Source organism: Helianthus annuus, chromosome 10 (genome assembly GCF_002127325.2).
Source record: "Helianthus annuus cultivar XRQ/B chromosome 10, HanXRQr2.0-SUNRISE, whole genome shotgun sequence".
Taxonomy (NCBI): domain Eukaryota; kingdom Viridiplantae; phylum Streptophyta; class Magnoliopsida; order Asterales; family Asteraceae; genus Helianthus; species Helianthus annuus.
Window position 1 is genome coordinate 93,010,257 of NC_035442.2, and position 19,523 is coordinate 93,029,779.

The 19,523-nt window shown below is 39.2% G+C and overlaps 1 protein-coding gene across 1 annotated transcript; it reads left to right on the forward strand.

Moving 5' to 3' along the window:
* Window positions 1-2,852: 2,852 nt before the first annotated feature.
* LOC110882044 (proline-rich receptor-like protein kinase PERK2) lies at window positions 2,853-3,464 on the forward strand. Its single transcript, XM_022130145.1, has one exon. It carries the CDS (start codon window positions 2,853-2,855, stop codon window positions 3,462-3,464), a length of 612 nt encoding a protein of 203 aa, XP_021985837.1.
* The last annotated feature ends 16,059 nt before the right edge of the window (window positions 3,465-19,523 follow it).

Consider the following 19,523-nt stretch of genomic DNA (forward strand, 5'->3'; position numbering starts at 1 on the left):
TTATTGTAATTCCGCTTGAAGAGGTATTATGTAATTCCGCAGGGAATTACATAATGTAATTCCGTTTGGAAATGTCAATGTGTGTTTCAAGCGGAATTAGCTGGTCTATAAATAGGCATGTGGTCTTCTCATTTGGCACGGAATTAGCTATAGTGTCACGAAGTGCTGCCGAATTCCTGCCGTGTAATCAAGTTTAATTTGAATGAGAAGATAGTTTTAAAGTGAAATAACTATGTTTCTACTCAATTCTTACTGATTCTAAGTTGTTTGTTTGTTTCCGCCACTCAAATAGTTGTGTATTGCCTCTGATTGACTCATTTGGTCGTGAAAACGATCCTACAGTAAATCAGCTTTTTGTTCATCGGTGTGGATTTTCTCAATTCGTATCAACTTCTTCTCGAAACAGTCTCGGATGAAGTGATGATGAATTTCAATCTGTTTCATTTTAGCGTGATGAACAAGATTTTTTGTTATGTTTATAGCTGCCTCATTATCAACAAAGATGGGAGAAGTAAGAAATTGCAAACCGTAGTCGCGCATCTGTTGCTGGATCCACAGGATCTGGGAGCAGCAGCTGCTAGCAGATACATACTCAGCCTCACATGTAGACAAAGCAACAGAGGTCTGCTTCTTACATTGCCAGGTGACCAATCGGGATCCAAAAAACTGGCATCCCGCAGTTGTTGATTTGGCGTTGACTTTGCAGCAGCTGAATTCGGAATCAGAATACCCTTCGAGCGTGAAGTCGCCATCCTTTGGATACCACAACCCCAAGCTTGGAGTTCCTTTCAGGTAGCGTAATATGCGTTTGACGATTGTCATATGCGATGCTCTAGGGCTTGACCGAAATCGCGCTGCGAGGTAGGTTGGATACATGATTGATGGAGAGGGTGAAACCCGAGCTTTAGAGTGTTTAAATATGATGATTTATGTGTATTCGATGTGTCTATTTGCTTGGAATGAAGTAACTATGAGAATTTGGTGTTTTGCAGGAAAAATACGTAAATCGGTGCATTTACGAGGGTTAAATATGAAAGTGTGAGCATATGATGGGATATCGCGGCTCAAGAGGGAGTCTTGAAGTTGTTCGGGTGATACAAAGGCTTTCAGGTGGAAGAAGTATGGAACAATGAAGTTCGGGGACTAATTCGGTCACTTATGAAAGTTATGTGGATCTTATATGTGCAAGAGTTAAAGAGGTATAAAGTTCAGGGGTCAATTCGGTACTTTGTGGAACTTATATGAAGCTCTTATATGCAAGAAGTGAGAAGACTAAAAGTACAGGGGCTTAAATGTCTATTGTTGAAAGATGAGAGGAAGAAGGAATTTCTTGTGTCATTTGGATTTTGAACAAAATTCTTGTTTCGTAAGCTACAGTTTGGAACTATAGCTTACGGTTTGGTAACAATGTTTGAGCAGAATTTTTAAAACGTAGCTTACAAGTTGAGTTGTAGCCTACGACTTGGAAAGAAAAAAAAAAGACGCGTGTGAGGATTTGGGGCCCACGAGTTTGAATGGACGGCTGGGATTTTATAATAGAAAAAATAGTCAACAACTGATGATCGTGATCTTGGACCGAAAACATTTTTTTGGGAGGATCATCATTCTCTTTGACGGCAGCTTTAGGTCTGGAGGGAGTTGGAACTTTGGAACCATCAATCCTCATAAAATCCATCATCATCACATCATCTAAAGATATATACACGCAGACAAGGAGAAGAGGCAGCCGTCACTTTTGGGGACATCATCAATTCTCATCAACACATATTTGGTGGTTGACTTTTGTGGAGCAAACAACATCAACGATCATCATCATCATTCATTGAACATTAGATTTTTATTAATATTATCATTATTCTTTATATTATATTATAATGAATATGATGATTTTAATTATTAATCAAGCCTTTGAAGACCATTCAATCGAGATGAGCGGCTAATCTCCTAGTGGTTTCCTCCAGATGGAGGGTTTTTGTAAGTTGGATAATTTTATGTGTTTGTGACGATCGTTTAACTCGGTGATCTAAGCATTCGATGCTTTTCACCTTTGATTTGATTTATTGGTTGTAAACAATTGCATTTATTTAAACCTTAATTTCTAAGCATTCAGTTCCCGAGAGTTCTAGTAATTGGGATATATTTGACATGGGATTAGGGTTTGTAATTGTAATTGATAATCATTCGATAACCTCCCATTATGTATTGACCGGAGTACTTAGTCATTGGTTATCACAACTGGTTAATTAGATTCAACACTTATGTCTATGTAAGTGTTTCGATTAAACACATAACTAAATCTAACTGGAAAACCTGACATCTGGAGGGACCATCTTCTCTCCTATTGATTTAAATCACAATTTTCGTTCGTTAATTTAGATAATTCTCACAAATAATCAAACTCTCAATTGATTTTTACTTTTTAGAATTAGTTAATTAATACTTAGCATAATAACACTTTCCACAATCCTCCTCTGGTTCGATATCCGACTTACTCTAGCTACTAGTTTATTTCGGTTTTTGCATGTCACTAACGACAGACATCAAAATGGCGCCGTTGCCGGGGAGGCGTGCGCAAAGTGTTTAGTGTTAAGTTCTAGTTTAGTAAAAAAAAATATACAAAAAAAATCCAAAAATAGTTTCAGTTTATTTTGTTTTGTTTTGTTCAGAATTACGCGAGATTTTGTTTGTTTGTGTTGCGCATGTGATCTCATATTTGTATGCATCATACGAGAAATTCCGGAAAAGCTTCACCACAAGTTTTTGATCCGGAAATCGAGAGAACCGTTAGGCACACCCGAGTTGTGCAACGAGAAAATAAAGTAGTGCAAGCATTAACATCGAATCTCAAAGCAATGGAGAATTCAAGCAACCTCGAGAAACAACCCGAAACTTCAACTGAACAAACTCAATTCACCCCGACTCCTACACAGCCATCACCCAACACCTTTATACCGTCTGAACAACAACCACAAACCACCCAAGCTGCTTCTCCACTTCCATCTATACCACCACCACCATTCCCGGATTTAGACAACATGCCACCCCTCACAACTCAACCAATATCATTCCAATACCCAACATACACCCAAACTTCTAGCATTCAACATTCTTCACCATACGTGAGGATCGTTGATGATCAGAGCACCGTCCTACCTAATCAAGCACAACCCGTTAACTCATCCACTTCAATTTATTTACCGACACAACCATCCCATTACCAACCAGCTCAGCATCAACGGTTCTCTTTCAGACCTTCAATACTTGAGCAAGGGAATAGTCCAAGGGATTTTGGGGATGATTACGATGAGTATGATAATTACGGTAATCAAGCTGAGCGGCAAGGAATGCAATTGGGTAATTACAAAGGGAATATGGGATCGAGAGTATTAGAACAGGGGAATCAGAATGTTTTGGGTTATCAAACGGTTTTGCAGCAACAACAAGTTCCATATCAACAACCGTAGGTGCAACCGATACCGATACAGCATCAATATAATCAACCTGACCCAGTCAATCAGCAGCCTGTTCCGAGAAGGCCGGTGGTGGACATTCCATTACCACCACTGGTACCTCAGATGCAGGGTCAGGCGAGACCGCTGCCACGAAACCTACACCGACCAGTGATTTTACCGGAAGGAATTCCACGACGAAATAATCAAGGTCCAGTTCGAGGTATAGAGAGCCACTTCAGACCTGCTATAGTTAACAACCCATCACCGGTTGTGATCCCGCAATTACAAGGAGGGCGGTCATTCGAAGTACGAACAGAATCAATATCCAATCTGCCTAAGTTTCATGGTCACGCACATGAAGAACCATATCTACACATTGCTGCATATGATGCACGTTGCAACACAATCAGCAGCCAAGGTTTCTCTGTTGATGATGTGAAATTGGTGCTTTTCCAATTCACACTTGAAGACAAAGCACAACAATGGTTTCATTCGCTACCGTCAGCTTCGATCTTCACATGGGGCGAAATGCAACAACAATTTTTAGATGAGTTCTATACTCATTTGCGTACTAACAATGCAAGGAAGGATATTCGAGTGTTTCGACAACAACCTGGTGAGTTATTTCACGAAGCGTTCAATCGTTTCAAAATGATGCTCAAGAACTGTCCACATCATGAGATATATTTATGGGAGCTTATTAATACATTCCACGAAGGCCTAACAGATGAAGATGCCAGGGATGTAAATTCAATATCCAATGGTACTTTTGGAATGAATTACGAAGAAGATGATTGGGAATATTTGGAAAGAACCGCAAGGGTGTCAAAACGCAAAGCTCAATCCTCTAGAAGTACACGACAATCGGTAGTGAGAGCGGTGGACAATCCACCAGATTTTAGTGGACAATACCCGTTGTGCGGTCATTGTGGGGATATAGGGCACGTCGCTGATCAGTGCCCTAATATAATTGGTAAGCAGGATGATGTGAATATGCTGCAAAGTAGTGGGAACAGGTATTCGGGTTCCCAAGGCAACAATCAGTATTACCAGCCCCGAAATCAAAATAACTATCAGAGGGAAAATAACGTCGGTTATCAAAGGAACTACCAGCAAGGTAATGGTCAGGTGAATAATGATATGATGGAGATGTTGAAAGCAATTCAACTTGATTTACAAAATCAAAGGCTTGAATTGAAAAATCTTGCTCAAAAGGATGAGATGCAAGATAAAGCCGTTCAGTCATTAACCACACAAATGGCCCAACTTGCAACCGATGTGAAGGAGTTGAAACAGCAAAACGGGAAGCTTCCCAGTGACACTCAAACGAACCCCAAGCACGGGAAGAATATACCAGTCAGCGGGGTAAGTTTCGTTCCTAAAAACAATTTGAATGATAAATTTTTAACTTCTTCTGTTCCCCATGTGATTGCAGGTTTAAGTGGCGCAAATGAGGATGGAGATGGGTGTGACGCAGGAGAGCCGGTCGTCCCGATTCGAGTGGGAAAGTTCAAAATCCACAAGGCATTGTTGGATTATGGAGCTGGGATGAGTGTTCTTCCCGGTAGCCTTTATGACCAGTACGACTTTGGTCCGTTACACGCAATTGATCAAATGGCCATGTTTGCGGATGCGAGTTTAAAGCAACCTCGAGGGGTTGTAAAGGATGTGGTAATTCAGCTCGGCGAGTTCTACTACTCGGTCGATTTTATGGTGGTTGATTATGCAACCGCACCGACCTACGCACAACCGAAGGTAATTTTGGGTCGCCCGTTTCTGTATACAGCAAATGCACAAATCGAGTGCAGAAACGGGATGGTAATTTTAAGTTACAAGAATCGTAAGCTGTATTTCAATGTATTTTTAAAATCTATTGCTTATGATCTTCTGAATGATGTGAGTCCCACAGGTGCTACTAATGAGATTGGTTCGAGTGGAGGTAATTTTTGCAGGTCTGAGTTAACGAATGATGGAAGGCAGGTGAACAAGACAGCTGTGAGAGGAAGAGCAATTGCAAGAAAACCACCCGATGGTGGGAGTGAGTGGGGCAACAAGGCTGAGGTTGAACTCAACTGGCGTGGAGCTGCGAACCTTCCACAAGATTGGACGATGATGTATGGAGAGAAATGGGGAGGCAAGCGTTCAAATGAACCTCCCTGAGTACATCAGGTACGGTCTGGCTGAAGACCTAAAACTTAGCGCTCTCGGGAGGCAGCCCGAGGATGTAGAGCAGTGTACCTTGTTTTGTGTTGTTTTGTGTTGGTGTTGTGTTTGTGTTTTGATAGGTTCTTGATTCTATCTTCACGGATGCAATAATTCAAGTGTGGGGATGTTTCGCAACATCCCCGGTGAGATGTCAAAGAATCTATGGAATACATCTATTCCGGTTAAAGCACAACAGTCGCATCACTACAGACACATGATCAGGTGCATGTGTTTATCTATCTTAATTTGTCTTTGGTGTGTTTTGTTGTTTTTGGTGGTGTGAAACTTTGTTTTGTTTAGGGGATGTGTTTTTTTTGTTTTGTTATGAGTTAGCCGTTCATTTAGGATAGTTGGTTTGTTTTCCTGGGCTTATATTTTAAAAGCACCATACGTTGGGGACAATGTATCCCAAGTGTGGGGATGGGGGAGCCCGGGAAGGGATTTGTGGATAAAGCTTTGAAGCAATTGAAAGTGGTTGAAATCGATGAAATTTGGTAAAAATTGAAAATGTTGAAAATTTTAAAATTTTTCATCGCCTTAAACAAGCTAATTAGATACGAAAACCTAAAGTTTCAATCACTAATAGGCTTCTTACCGGTAGTAAGCTAGATTAGTCCCTTATCATGGTTGTCCCTTTAAGTTTCATGAGAGTAGATCTGACAAGTGTTTTAGAGGAAACGAGTTTAAAAGAGATGTCTATCTAGGGGTAACATGTTTTAATCGCATATGCTACATGTCCTCAACCTTTTTACCTTTTCTTGGTGAGATTTTGAGCCTGTAGACGGATAGGATACACTATATGATGAATTCAATTGTTGAGTGCAAGCTACGTGTTATTCTGTGTTAGAACTTGTGTGATTTGATGCATGCTAACACTGTGGGTTTGACATGTGCGCATAGATGATAAAGGCAATAGGATTTCCCGTTACACCGTTGTGTTTGTGTTTCTTTTGTGTTATTCACCAAATTTCTCTTAGTAGCCATGTTGAGCCTATCTACCTTTCGTTTGTTCACCCATTGTTTATCTTGAAAAACCGACCGTGATGATATTGCTATGAAAAAGAAAAAATATGAAAAAAAGGAAAAGAGAAAAATAGAAAAATATGTGGAAAATGAAAAAGAAAAGAGCAAAAATAGAAATATTGTGAATGTCGTTTATGTTCTTGGGTAGAAACCAACCCAATAGTATAAGTTGTTTTTGAATGAAGTATCACGGTTTGGTTGTTGTTTGTGAGCCAATTAGAAAAGAAAAAAATTTACTACCTTTACCCTAAACCCAAAACCCGAAAGCCCTTTTGATGTGTGCCATGTTAGACGATACAGTGGAGGTGTGATTGTCATACAAGCCTATGATTGCAGGATTTCATGTTTGCTTATTGAGTGTTTATATACTAGCACATTACACGCTAGTCCAGATATTAGCCCGAGAGGAGTGATCATTGTGAGGGGTGTGTAGCATGTGATTCATTGTAAACATGTTAGTTTTAGATAGACAAGTCTTGAGTTTTAAAATTGCATCATTTATTTGTCAAACTGTCAATCTCGATTGTGTCAGTCTATGGGATGGGTATGACTTGGGACTGCACAGGCTGAATCGGTTAAGGGGTTTAAAGGTGGGGTTGCTATGGTGACTAGTTCTGGTTGGTTTGCTTGGGGACAAGCAAAGGAAAGTGTGGGAATGTGATGGAGAGGGTGAAACCCGAGCTTTAGAGTGTTTAAATATGATGATTTATGTGTATTCGATGTGTCTATTTGCTTGGAATGAAGTAACTATGAGAATTTGGTGTTTTGCAGGAAAAATACGTAAATCGGTGCATTTACGAGGGTTAAATATGAAAGTGTGAGCATAAGATGGGATATCGCGGCTCAAGAGGGAGTCTTGAAGTTGTTCGGGTGATACAAAGGCTCTCAGGTGGAAGAAGTATGGAACAATGAAGTTCGGGGACTAATTCGGTCACTTATGAAAGTTATGTGGATCTTATATGTGCAAGAGTTAAAGAGGTATAAAGTTCAGGGGTCAATTCGGTACTTTGTGGAACTTATATGAAGCTCTTATATGCAAGAAGTGAGAAGACTAAAAGTACAGGGGCTTAAATGTCTATTGTTGAAAGATGAGAGGAAGAAGGAATTCCTTGTGTCATTTGGATTTTGAACAGAATTCTTGTTTCGTAAGCTACAGTTTGGAACTATAGCTTACGGTTTGGTAACAATGTTTGAGCAGAATTTTTAAAACGTAGCTTACAAGTTGAGTTGTAGCCTACGACTTGGAAAGAAAAAAAAAGACGCGTGTGAGGATTTGGGGCCCACGAGTTTGAATGGACGGCTGGGATTTTATAAGAGATAAAATAGTCAACAACGGATGATCATGATCTTGGACCGAAAACTTTTATTTTGGGAGGATCATCATTCTCTTTGACGGCAGCTTTAGGTTTGGAGGGAGTTGGAACTTTGGAACCATCAATCCTCATAAAATCCATCATCATCACATCATCTAAAGATATATACACGCAGACAAGGAGAAGAGGCAGCCGTCACTTTTGGGAACATCATCAATTCTCATCAACACATATTTGGTGGTTGACTTTTGTGGAGCAAACAACATCAACGATCATCATCATCATTCATTGAACATTAGATTTTTATTAATATTATCATTATTCTTTATATTATATTATAATGAATATGATGATTTTAATTATTAATCAAGCCTTTGAAGACCATTCAATCGAGATGAGCGGCTAATCTCCTAGTGGTTTCCTCCAGATGGAGGGTTTTTGTAAGTTGGATAATTTTATGTGTTTGTGACGATCGTTTAACTCGGTGATCTAAGCATTCGATGCTTTTCACCTTTGATTTGATTTATTGGTTGTAAACAATTGCATTTATTTAAACCTTAATTTCTAAGCATTCAGTTCCCGAGAGTTCTAGTAATTGGGATATATTTGACATGGGATTAGGGTTTGTAATTGTAATTGATAATCATTCGATAACCTCCCGTTATGTATTGACCGGACTACTTAGTCATTGGTTATCACAACTGGTTAATTAGATTCAACACTTATGTCTATGTAAGTGTTTCGATTAAACACATAACTGAATCTAACTGGAAAACCTGACATCTGGAGGGACCATCTTCTCTCCTATTGACTTAAATCACAATTTTCGTTCATTAATTTAGATAATTCTCACAAATAATCAAACTCTCAATTGATTTTTACTTTTTAGAATTAGTTAATTAATACTTAGCATAATAACACTTTCCACAATCCTCCTCTGGTTCGATATCCGACTTACTCTAGCTACTAGTTTATTTCGGTTTTTGCATGTCACTAACGACAGACATCAATGATATCGGGTCTTGAAGCCGTCAAATACATCAGCGATCCGATCATGGAGCGATACATCATTTCATCGACCTTCTCTCCGGTGAGATTAGGGATTATTCCATGGTTCGTCGCTAACGGGGTGGAAGTTGGAGCAGTTCCAGACATCCTAAATTTCTCTAAGATATCATGAACATACTTCGTCTGATGTATGAATGTTCCCTTGGGCAGTTGATCAACCTGAAGCCCTAAGAAGACCTTCATCTCACCCATTGATGACATTTCAAACTTCTGCTTCATTACTCGTTCAAAATCTTTGCAGAGTTCTTCATTTGTCGACCCGAAAATTATGTCATGCACGTAAATCTGAACTATCAGAAGATGTCCGTCGACTTCTTTTGTGAAGAGGGTGGCGTCTACCTTGCCTTGGATGAAGTTGTTGGCGAGCAAATGTTGGGAGAGTGTCTCGTACCAGGCTCTCGGGTCCTGATGCAAGTCGTACAACGCCTTGTCCAAGAGGTAAACCTTATCTTTGTGGATTGGGTCGGTGAAGGCCGGTGGTTGTCCGACATATACCTCTTCTTTTACCTTGCCATAGAGAAATGCCGACTTCACATCTAGCTGATATACTTTAAATCCTTTCTGTCACACCCCGACCACGTAAAACAACAAAACGTGGCGGAATCGTCGGGGAGTGTTGTAACAGAATCATTGTTTCATAACACATGGAAAATTGAAATTTTGTTTTATTGATTTAAAGAGTTACAATGTTTTAACAATCAAAGAAGTATAACATAATTAACTAGTCTTGCATCTTTTATTGTCACTAAGGCCCAAGTCCGCCTAAGTGTATCTCGATCAATCCTATGCATCATATCCTGAAACACATGTGAAAATAGGTACGTCAGCATAAAAATGCATGTGAGATACATAGGTTTTATGAAAATAGGATTCATTGTCACACCCCGGCCGCATCAAAACAACAAAACCGCAGCGGAAACGCCGGGGAGGTGAGTAGCGACAGAATTATTGTTTCAACAACCATGGCAATTAAAGTTATGTATTATTGAACAAAGAGTTTACATTGTCTTTAAGTTCAAACTAAAATAACATAATTAACTGTCTTTTAAGTCACTAAGGCCCGAGTCTGCCTAAGTGAAGCATAACACCATCATGCATTAGCACTTGAAAACACATGTAAGAAAATAGGTACGTCAGCATAAAAAATGCCTGTGAGATACATAGGTTTTGTTTATGCAGATTCATGACTTGTATTTGAAAGAAGTGTTTAACAAAATGTAGTCATGAACCTTGTAAAAATGTTTTCCTTTGTAAAACCATGTGAAAATCGATATGAAAATCAAATGATAATGAAAGGAAAATGCATGGTTAAATGAGTAACCAAGTAAAAATGAATTTGGATAAAATATGTACTTTGTAAAACAATGTCTTGTTTATGTATAAAATGTTTCATGTCTTGCCCAAGTGATTTAGATAACGCAACAATGTATGATACGATAAAAGCACTTATATATAGGAAGTACCAGCGGCGTATCCACCATGCTTTTATCATATAACACATAGCCCCGTTACATAAGTCACTTATCAATAACCAACCAATATGTAATGTTCAATGTCAAAATTTTCATGTGAAAACCATGTTAAATGTCATGTATAACATGTATCATGTATAACCAATGAAATGCATAGCAAGTAGGAAATCATCTACTTAAACTATGTGATGATGCCAATGTGAAACAAATATCATGTATGGTGAATAACTAGAAGCTACTCAACCCCATAGAAAATGTACAAAACAATGTTTTTGAATAAACCTAAGTTTAAATCAAATGTTATGTTTTGCAGAAAAACAATTCTTTATGATTATAAACATTTATGCAGTGATGTTAATCGCATACATTCAAGCCTTGCGACTGTGACGACAAACCTTTAAACGAATTAAAGGTTTATCTAAATTATGTAGTCGGATTCTGTCATTCCCAACTTCCAAACAAACCTAGGAAGTCGGAAACGGGAGTTGTCAATTCCTATGGTACCATTACATACTACCGAGCGGCGTGATCAATGTTAATGAATGTATTATTGTCCCGATTAAACACACCAAATGTCATAACCAATGTAGCATGTGAAAACCATGTACTAGGAATGCTAAGTAAACATGCCTAGTAGAAATGTTCATGTAAAACAATGCCCTAGCATGCTTAGTAAACATACATAGCAGAAATGTCATGTAAAACAATGTGTACATATGCTAAGTAAACATATGCAACAAATGTGTAATAAATCAATGTGCTAGCATGCTTAACATACATAGCAAAACATAATTGAAAACATGTACTAGATATGTACTAGGTGAAACTAGCATGTTTATGTCATAAAAGCATTAAATGCACGAAAGTAACACGTATGTACATGTGTATCACCCCAAAGTATTTGAAAACGGTAAAACAGGGGAACTATGTACTCACTTGGGATTGCTAATTAGTCTTGAGAATAAGACCAATTTAAGCTCCAAGTATCACAGAATCAACTGGCACCTAGTATAGGTAAACTATGTTAATAAATCGGCTCCTAAATCGGGAGATAGGATAGAATGAGGTTCTATAAATCAAATGAGTAATTGAACTCATATGGTATGATTTAATAGTCCCCACATTCTGATTGGAAAGTCTACCTATGTGCTTTTGCCCCGTTTCGACCCATTATGGTAACATAAGCCACTATAATGCTTCGTTAGCGTAAAACTATGTTCGGATGGTAATCTATGTGCTATGTCAAGTCTTACATGCCCAATTATCCCTAAACATGTTATTAAATCAGATTACAAGTTAAAAATATGTTCACATAGTCAAAATAAGGATTTATGCTTCAAAAGGGCATTTTGGTCATTTCCTATGGGCATACAAGTTAACAAGCATATGACTAACCAATCCTATGTGATCATAAGGTATAACCTCTGAGGTTATTCCCTATGCAACTATGATCACTAACCAAGCTTGGTCGGATCCTAAAGATCAACCAAACGGGTCAGCTTCGAAAGTGTAAGCGGTTGTTTAGACCGCTTAACTCACGACCCTAAACAAGCACTAAACTAATAGTGTCGAGTTAAACATGTCAAAACACGTTTAACCTACTGATTTGGTATCAAAACAAAGTGTTTTGATACCCTAAACTAGTTCCGTTGCAAAATGCGTGCTAAAACGCATTTTGACCGAAACTTTGACTCGACACTACACCTAGTTAACGTGGTAATCAGCGGCTATAATCACGAAGGATTATAACTATCGTGATTACAATCACGTTTCAAAGTTCAATTGAACTTTGACTTGACCAATTGATGGTCAAAACCGAAAGTCAAACTGTTGGCCAAACTGTTTGACTTTCTGCACTAACATAAAGCAAAGCAATAAAAGAAATGAAAGAAGCTCACTAAGGGTCCTTGCTATCTTTTTAACAAAGAAGACAAAGTCCCAATCAGCTTAGGAGAGCTCCAAAGCAGGTTGTAAAGAAGGGAAATGAGAAATGAGCAAGGAAACAATGAAATGGTTGGGCTATATATAGTTTTCCGCAAACCGTTAGGATCGTTTCTTGGAGAGGAGGGCATGATCCAAGCCATACAAGTGTTAAGGACTGATTGGGGGACTTGGAGAACACACAAACCAGCCCCTAGCATTGAAAACTAGAGATCAAAACCAGCAAAAACGAGCTAAATGACCAAATTCAATGCTTCTGTACTGTAACACTGACGCGGGCCGCGTAAGGATAAGGTTTGGGTTTACGCGGGCCGCCTGGCATCTTTGGCAGATTGGCAGTTTTGGTCCCTGCAGCCTAATACTTGCATTTCGGCCCATTTTTGACATGTTTAAGCCCCGTTAACCTCATTTCAAGGCTCTAAAATGAAGTTAAAGTATTGGGAACTCAAAACATGCTCAAAAATATCTCGGATGTCGGTTCGTTTGGTCATACGATCGCGTTGTTCGGTTAATTACGACGAAACTCAAACGGACGCGAAAACGAACCAAATTAAACGACGAATGGAATTTTTGCATGCCGATCACTAAAATAAAAATATTTTAGTGTGTACAAAAATTTTGGATGTCCAGATGTGGCCAGAACGTAAGTTATGTGCGAAAATGCAAACTTACGCCGTTTTTGTCACTTTTAGCCCCTGTAAGATCATATAAGCATGTTTTCGCACACCAAACCTATCAAAGCTTATTTCAAAGCCATGTTTAGGCTATATATGGTATGTTTAACTTATGATCAAGTTCCGGACCGCACGTTGCCTTACGAAACGGCAAACTTTTGCAAAGTGACGCAAATAGTCCCTGAGAGCGAATAAACTTGTTTTTGCCATACCAAAGCCTTCAAAACTTATTTCTAAGTTATGTAAAGGTTATTTAAGGTATGTTAAGCTTATGATGATGTCCTGGAGTGTTTTTCGCATTAAAGAAATCGCAGCCTTGGTTTCTCATTAAAGAAAGCCTTCAAAACTTATTTCTAAGTTATGTAAACTTTTGCAAAGAAATCGCAGCCTTGGTTTCTCAGCAAGTGGCTGCTGTGCTTCCAGGAGTTGTGACCCAAGTCCATGAGATATACAACTACAATAATAACAACAATGCGCCGTGTAACTTCAAGAGCTTCAATTCTGCTAAGCCTCTAAAGTTTTCTGGGTCACAAGGAGCAACTGCGCTCCTGCAGTGGTTTGAGAGTATCGAGAGCACATTCAGACATGTGCAGTGTCCGAATGCGCGAAAGGTTGAATTTGCTTCAAGTGTGTTCGAGAAGCGAGCGCTTACCTGGTGGAATGGTGTTATGCGCGATAGGGGTGCCGAAGTGGCATTGGCACAAACATGGGAAGAGCTTCGAGCTCTCATGATGAAGGAGTTTTGTCCCCGTCACGAAATTCGGGCTTTGGAGCGAGAGTTTCATGATTTAAAGCAAGATGGGGCTGAACACCGGGCCTATACGGATCGTTTTAAGGAACTCAGTCTGTTGTGTCCCACTATGGTTACCCCTTTGGAGAAGGCAATTGAGAGATATATCGATGATTTGCCCGATTCCATTCAGGATATTGTGACCGGCGTTAATCCTACTACCGTCCGTCACGCAATCGAATTGTCTGCTACCTTAACTGAGTCGCAAGTCAGGAAGGGTAAACTTACCCGTAAGGGGGACAAGAAGAAGTCGGTTGATTCTGAGAAGAACAAGGATAAGGGTAAGGGCAAGAAAGGTGAGACATCAAAGTAGTCAAGGAAGCGGAAGGATGCTCAAAATTTTGCTATTACAGCACAGACTGCTCAGAACCCGCAGAACCCACTGGCTCAGCCACCTACGAAAAAGGTGTATGCTGGTACCGCACCTCATTGTGCACGCTGCAACGGTCATCACGTTGCACAACAAGCTTGCAAGCAATGCACAACGTGTGGAAAACTTGGGCATTTGGCCAATATTTGTCGTCTTCGACAAAATCAGGTTGCTCAGGTTCCAGCTCCGGCTCAGGGGAATGCTGCGAGATTCCCACCGGGTTCATGTTTCAACTGTGGAGAGTTTGGTCACTTCCGCAACAACTGTCCAAGACTGGTGAATGCAAACGCAAATGCTAATGCAAACCCGAATGCGAACGTCAACGTCAATGTGAATCCAGCACGTGGACGAGTGTATAACATCAATGAGGCAATCAATGATGCAGCAGTGAACGATTAGTGTTTTGTAATTCCTTTGGTTGTTATATTTTAACATTTAAAGACAATGCGGTTGTTATATAAATAAAAAAATTTGTGGTTTTTATTTTTTGAACCAATGCAATTGTATGAATGTTTGATGCAACCTTATGATGTCAATACAAAAATAAACTACTCGTGTGGTTCTGTCATTTTTATGATCACTTGTGATCTCCCCAAGAACCTTAAACGCTCATTTCTTTTAAGAAACAAAAGCCCAAAGTTATTTGAGAAAAGGATATGTTGTTTTCCTAGCACCTGTCACCAAGAAGAAAGACAAGAGCAAGAGTATACAGGATATTCCGATTATTCGGGATTATCCAGAGGTGTTTCCTGATGAACTGCCTGGTTTGCCTCTAGTTCGTCAAGTCGAGTTTCATATTAACCTTGTACCCAATGCCAACCCGATTGCAAAAACGCCTTATCGTCTTGCACCGTCAGAGATGCAAGAGTTATCGAAGCAGCTTCAAGAGTTATTGGATAAGGGATTCATCCGTCCGAGCTTTTCACCCTGGGGAGCTCCTGTCCTCTTTGTGAAAAAGAAAGATGGGTCTGTTCGAATGTGTATCGATTATCGTGGGCTTGATAAGCTTACCGTCATGAATCGATATCCCCTACCTCAAATTGATGATCTCTTCGACCAGCTGCAAAGTGCTTCATGCTTTTCCAAGATCGACCTGCGTTTTGGGTATTATCAACTTCGTGTTCTCGAAGAAGATATTCCCAAAACTACTTTCCGCACAAGATATGGGCATTATGAGTTCACTGTCATGTCCTTTGGTTTGACAAATGCTCCAGCCATCTTTATGGACTTAATGAATAGGGTCTATAAACCTTATTTAGACAAGTTCATCCTTGTGCTCATCGACGATATTCTTGTCTATTCGAAGTCTTGAGCCGAGCACGAGCAACACCTTCGCTTAACATTGGAACTCCTGAAGAAGGAACAACTTTTTGCTAAATTCTCCAAGTGTGAATTCCGGCTTAAAGAAGTTCAATTCTTGGGTCATATAGTCAATGAGCAGGGTATTAATGTGGATCCATCCAAGATTGTTGCTATTAAAGAATAGAATATACCAACAACACCTACAGAGATTCGATCTTTTCTTGGTCTTGCTGGATATTATTATCGATTCATTTTCAAACTTCTCAAAGATCGCGGTTCCACTCACTCCTTTGACTCAGAAGAATAAGCCTTTTGAGTGGGGACCCAAACAAGAAGAAGCGTTCCAAACGCTATCTGATCTTCAAACTCGTGTTCTTCAAGCTCAACAATTTTGTGTTTCACAAAATTTGATGGGTACGAAATTACCACATCAACTTGAGCTTAAACTCGAAATGAAGGACGATGGGCTGCTCTACTTCAAGGATCGTATGTGGATTCCAAAATAAGACGATCTTCGCACCTTGGTAATGGACGAATCTCACAAGTCTCGATATTCTATCCATCCTGGTGCTGATAAAATGTACAAGGATCTTTGTACTAAGTTCTGGTGGCCCGGTATGAAGAAGGATGTTGCCTTGTATGTATCAAAATGCCTGACTTATCTCAAAGTCAAGGCTGAACATCAACGACCTTCCGGTTTGCTTGTGCAACCAGAGATACCGGTTTGGAAGTGGGAGAACACTGCGATGGATCTCATCACTAAATTACCACGTACGTCTAAAGGTCATGATGCTATTTGGGTTGTTATCGATCGATTAACGAAATCAGCTCATTTTATTCCAATTCGCGAGGATGTGTCTGCTGATAAACTTGCAAAGATTTATGTTGATGAGATTGTATCACGACATGGTGTTCCTTTGGATATCATTTCTGATCATGATGCTCGATTTTCATCTCATTTCTGGAAGACCATGCAATCTACTTTGGGAACCCAACTGAATCTAAACACTGCTTATCATCCCCAAACAGATGGTCAATCTGAGCGAACAATTCAAACTTTGGAGGATATGATTAGAGCTACCTCCAGAGCTTGGGATATTCACCCGACTTTTCACGTGTCCAATTTGCGAAAGTGTTTAGCTGACGCTGATCTTCACATTCCTCTCGACGAGATCCGAATCGGTGAAACGATGCGCTTTGTCGAGAAACCCGTGGAGATCGTGGACCGTACTTTCACACAGTTGAAGAATAAACGGATTCGATTGGTAAAAGTTCGCTGGGAATCCAAACGTGGCCCAGAGTTTACTTGGGAACATGAGGACCAGATGAAGGCGAAATATCCGCATTTGTTCTAACAAGCTTCCTCTAGTTAAAATTTCGGGACGAAATTTCCTGAAGTAGGGGAGACTGTGACAACTGTGTTCTGTAGTCGTGGTTCAATATAAAACAATGTTGATTATTAATAAAACAATGTGCTTTGGTGTTATTATATGTATTTTTGTGCTATTATATGTGTATTTGTGTTTGGTGATTTTGGAATTTAATTAGATTCCAATTTTAAGCTCTAAATCGCTTTCTGGAAGGTTATACGCGCACTGATGCGTAAATATAACAAGTTTAATGCAACAAACACTCCGGAATAGTTAAATAGGCTTAACATACCTTAAATAACCTCCACATAACTTAGAAATAAGTTTTTGGATGGTTTGGTGTGTTGAAATCAAGTTTGTTCGATCGCAGGGACTAAATGTGTCAAACTGTGAAACTATACCGATTTGTATAGTAATGAACATTCTAGAACTTGATCATAAGTTAAACATACCCTAAATAACCTTTACATAGCTTAGAAATAGGCTTTGAGGGGTTCGGTATGCTAAAATAAACTTTATTGATCAATAGGGACTAAAAGCGTCAAAAAGTGCACAAGTTTGCATTTTCGCGCATATCTTACGTTCTGAATATATCCGGACATCCAAAAATTTATGTAAGCATTAAAATATTTTATTTTAGTGTTTGGCATGATAAAATTCCATTCGTCGCTTAATTTGGATCGTTTTTGCGTTCGTTACGACTTCCGTCGTAATTAAGCGAATAACGCAACTGTACGACCAAACGAACCGACATCCGAGATATTTTTGAGCATGTTTTGAGTTCGCTATACTTTAACGTTATTTTAGAGCCTTGAAATGGGGTTAACGGGGCTTAAAAGTGCAAAAAAATCAAGTTTTACAAGTGCGGGGACCATTTTTGAAATTTCTGACCAGATTCAATGAACCTAGTCCATTTTGAAGTGTTGATGGTTTTAACCCATGGTTTTGCAAAACCATGGGCTGGTATTCAATGAACCTAGTCCATTATCACTCATATTAGGGGCTCCCATGGTTTTAGAAAACCATGGGCACACATGTAAGGTCCAGATCAAAGCTCAGTTTTCGATGAACGATCTTAACGGTTCTTGAATTCCTATAAATACCCACCCTCACTTCCTCCCAAAGCACACTTGAATCTGATTTTGGCTCTCTAAGTTGAATTTTATGCTTCATACCTGAGAGTAAATCGGATCAAGAGCTTGCGGGGACCTTCTGTAAGTATTCTTTCGTTCTTTTCATTCGTTTTTATCGTTAAAGTCAAACTGCGTTTGACTTTCTGCTTTGACCAGTTTATGGTCAACGCGAAGTTTTTTTGAACTTCATAACGTGAGCATAATCACGATGGTTATAGTCCCTAGTGACTATACTTACTGATTACCACGTTATCTAGGCTTAGTGACGAGTCGTAGTTTCAGCCAAAATGCATTTTCTCACGTATTTTGTAACCAAACTACTCTAGGATATCAAAACCGTTTGTTTTGATATCAAAACCAGTTTTCTAACTTAACTAAACATGTTCTAGCATGTTTAGCTCGTCACTTTTTAGATTAGTGCTTGTGTAGAGTCGTAAGTCAAGCGGACTAAACACCCGCTTAGACTTTCGAACACGACCCGTTTGGTCGATCAGTAGGATCCGACCAAACATGTTTAGTGACCACAGTAGCATAGGGAATAACCTTTCGAGGTTATACCATATGGTCACTTAGGTTTGATTAGTCGCATGAAAGGTAGTTTATATGCCTTTGGTAAATTACCAAAATACCCTTTTCATGCATAATTGGTAATTAAGCATACGTAACCTAAACATTTGTCACGTAACTGATTATGTGACATAATTAAACATGTATGGGCATATAATACTTGTGATAGGACTTGTTAGACATCTCGAACGCGCTTTTGCGCGCACGACGCGTTAAAGTAGCGTAAGCTACCTTAATAGGTCGCGATAGGTCGAAAGCACTTAGGTTTGGTTTCAATTTAGGATGTTATCTTTGTTAAACCATATCACATGAGTTCCAACACTCATTTGGTTTACAAGACTTCATTCTATCCGATCTTCCGATTTAGGCGTATATTGTTTGACTAGTGGTTCGATTACTAGGTGCTACTTGATTCCTTTGATTTGCTTGAGATTGTTGGAAGTTCTATTGATTGAGGATACTTTGCACTTCATGTGAGTACATAGTTCCCCTATTTTACTGTTTTTAAATGTTTTGGGGTGATTCATATGTACGAAATGTTTTCAAGGTTTAAACGATGATTTCAAAAACGATTAAAACGATTTTTACTAAACTAATAACGATTTCAATAATGTGAACAAAAATTGATGGTTGTAGTTACATAACAAATGACATTCATTAATTTTGGCCCAACCGACCAGTATTAGGTTATGGTACCATAGGATCTGACAAATCCTGTTACTTTACTACACCCATGGTTATGTGTGGGGGTTGTGGGTAGCGACTGAATCTGATGTTTGTTAACTTACCCTTTGGTGGTTTGTTAATTCGAGAAGCGAGAAGCGAGGTGATCGAGTCACGAAG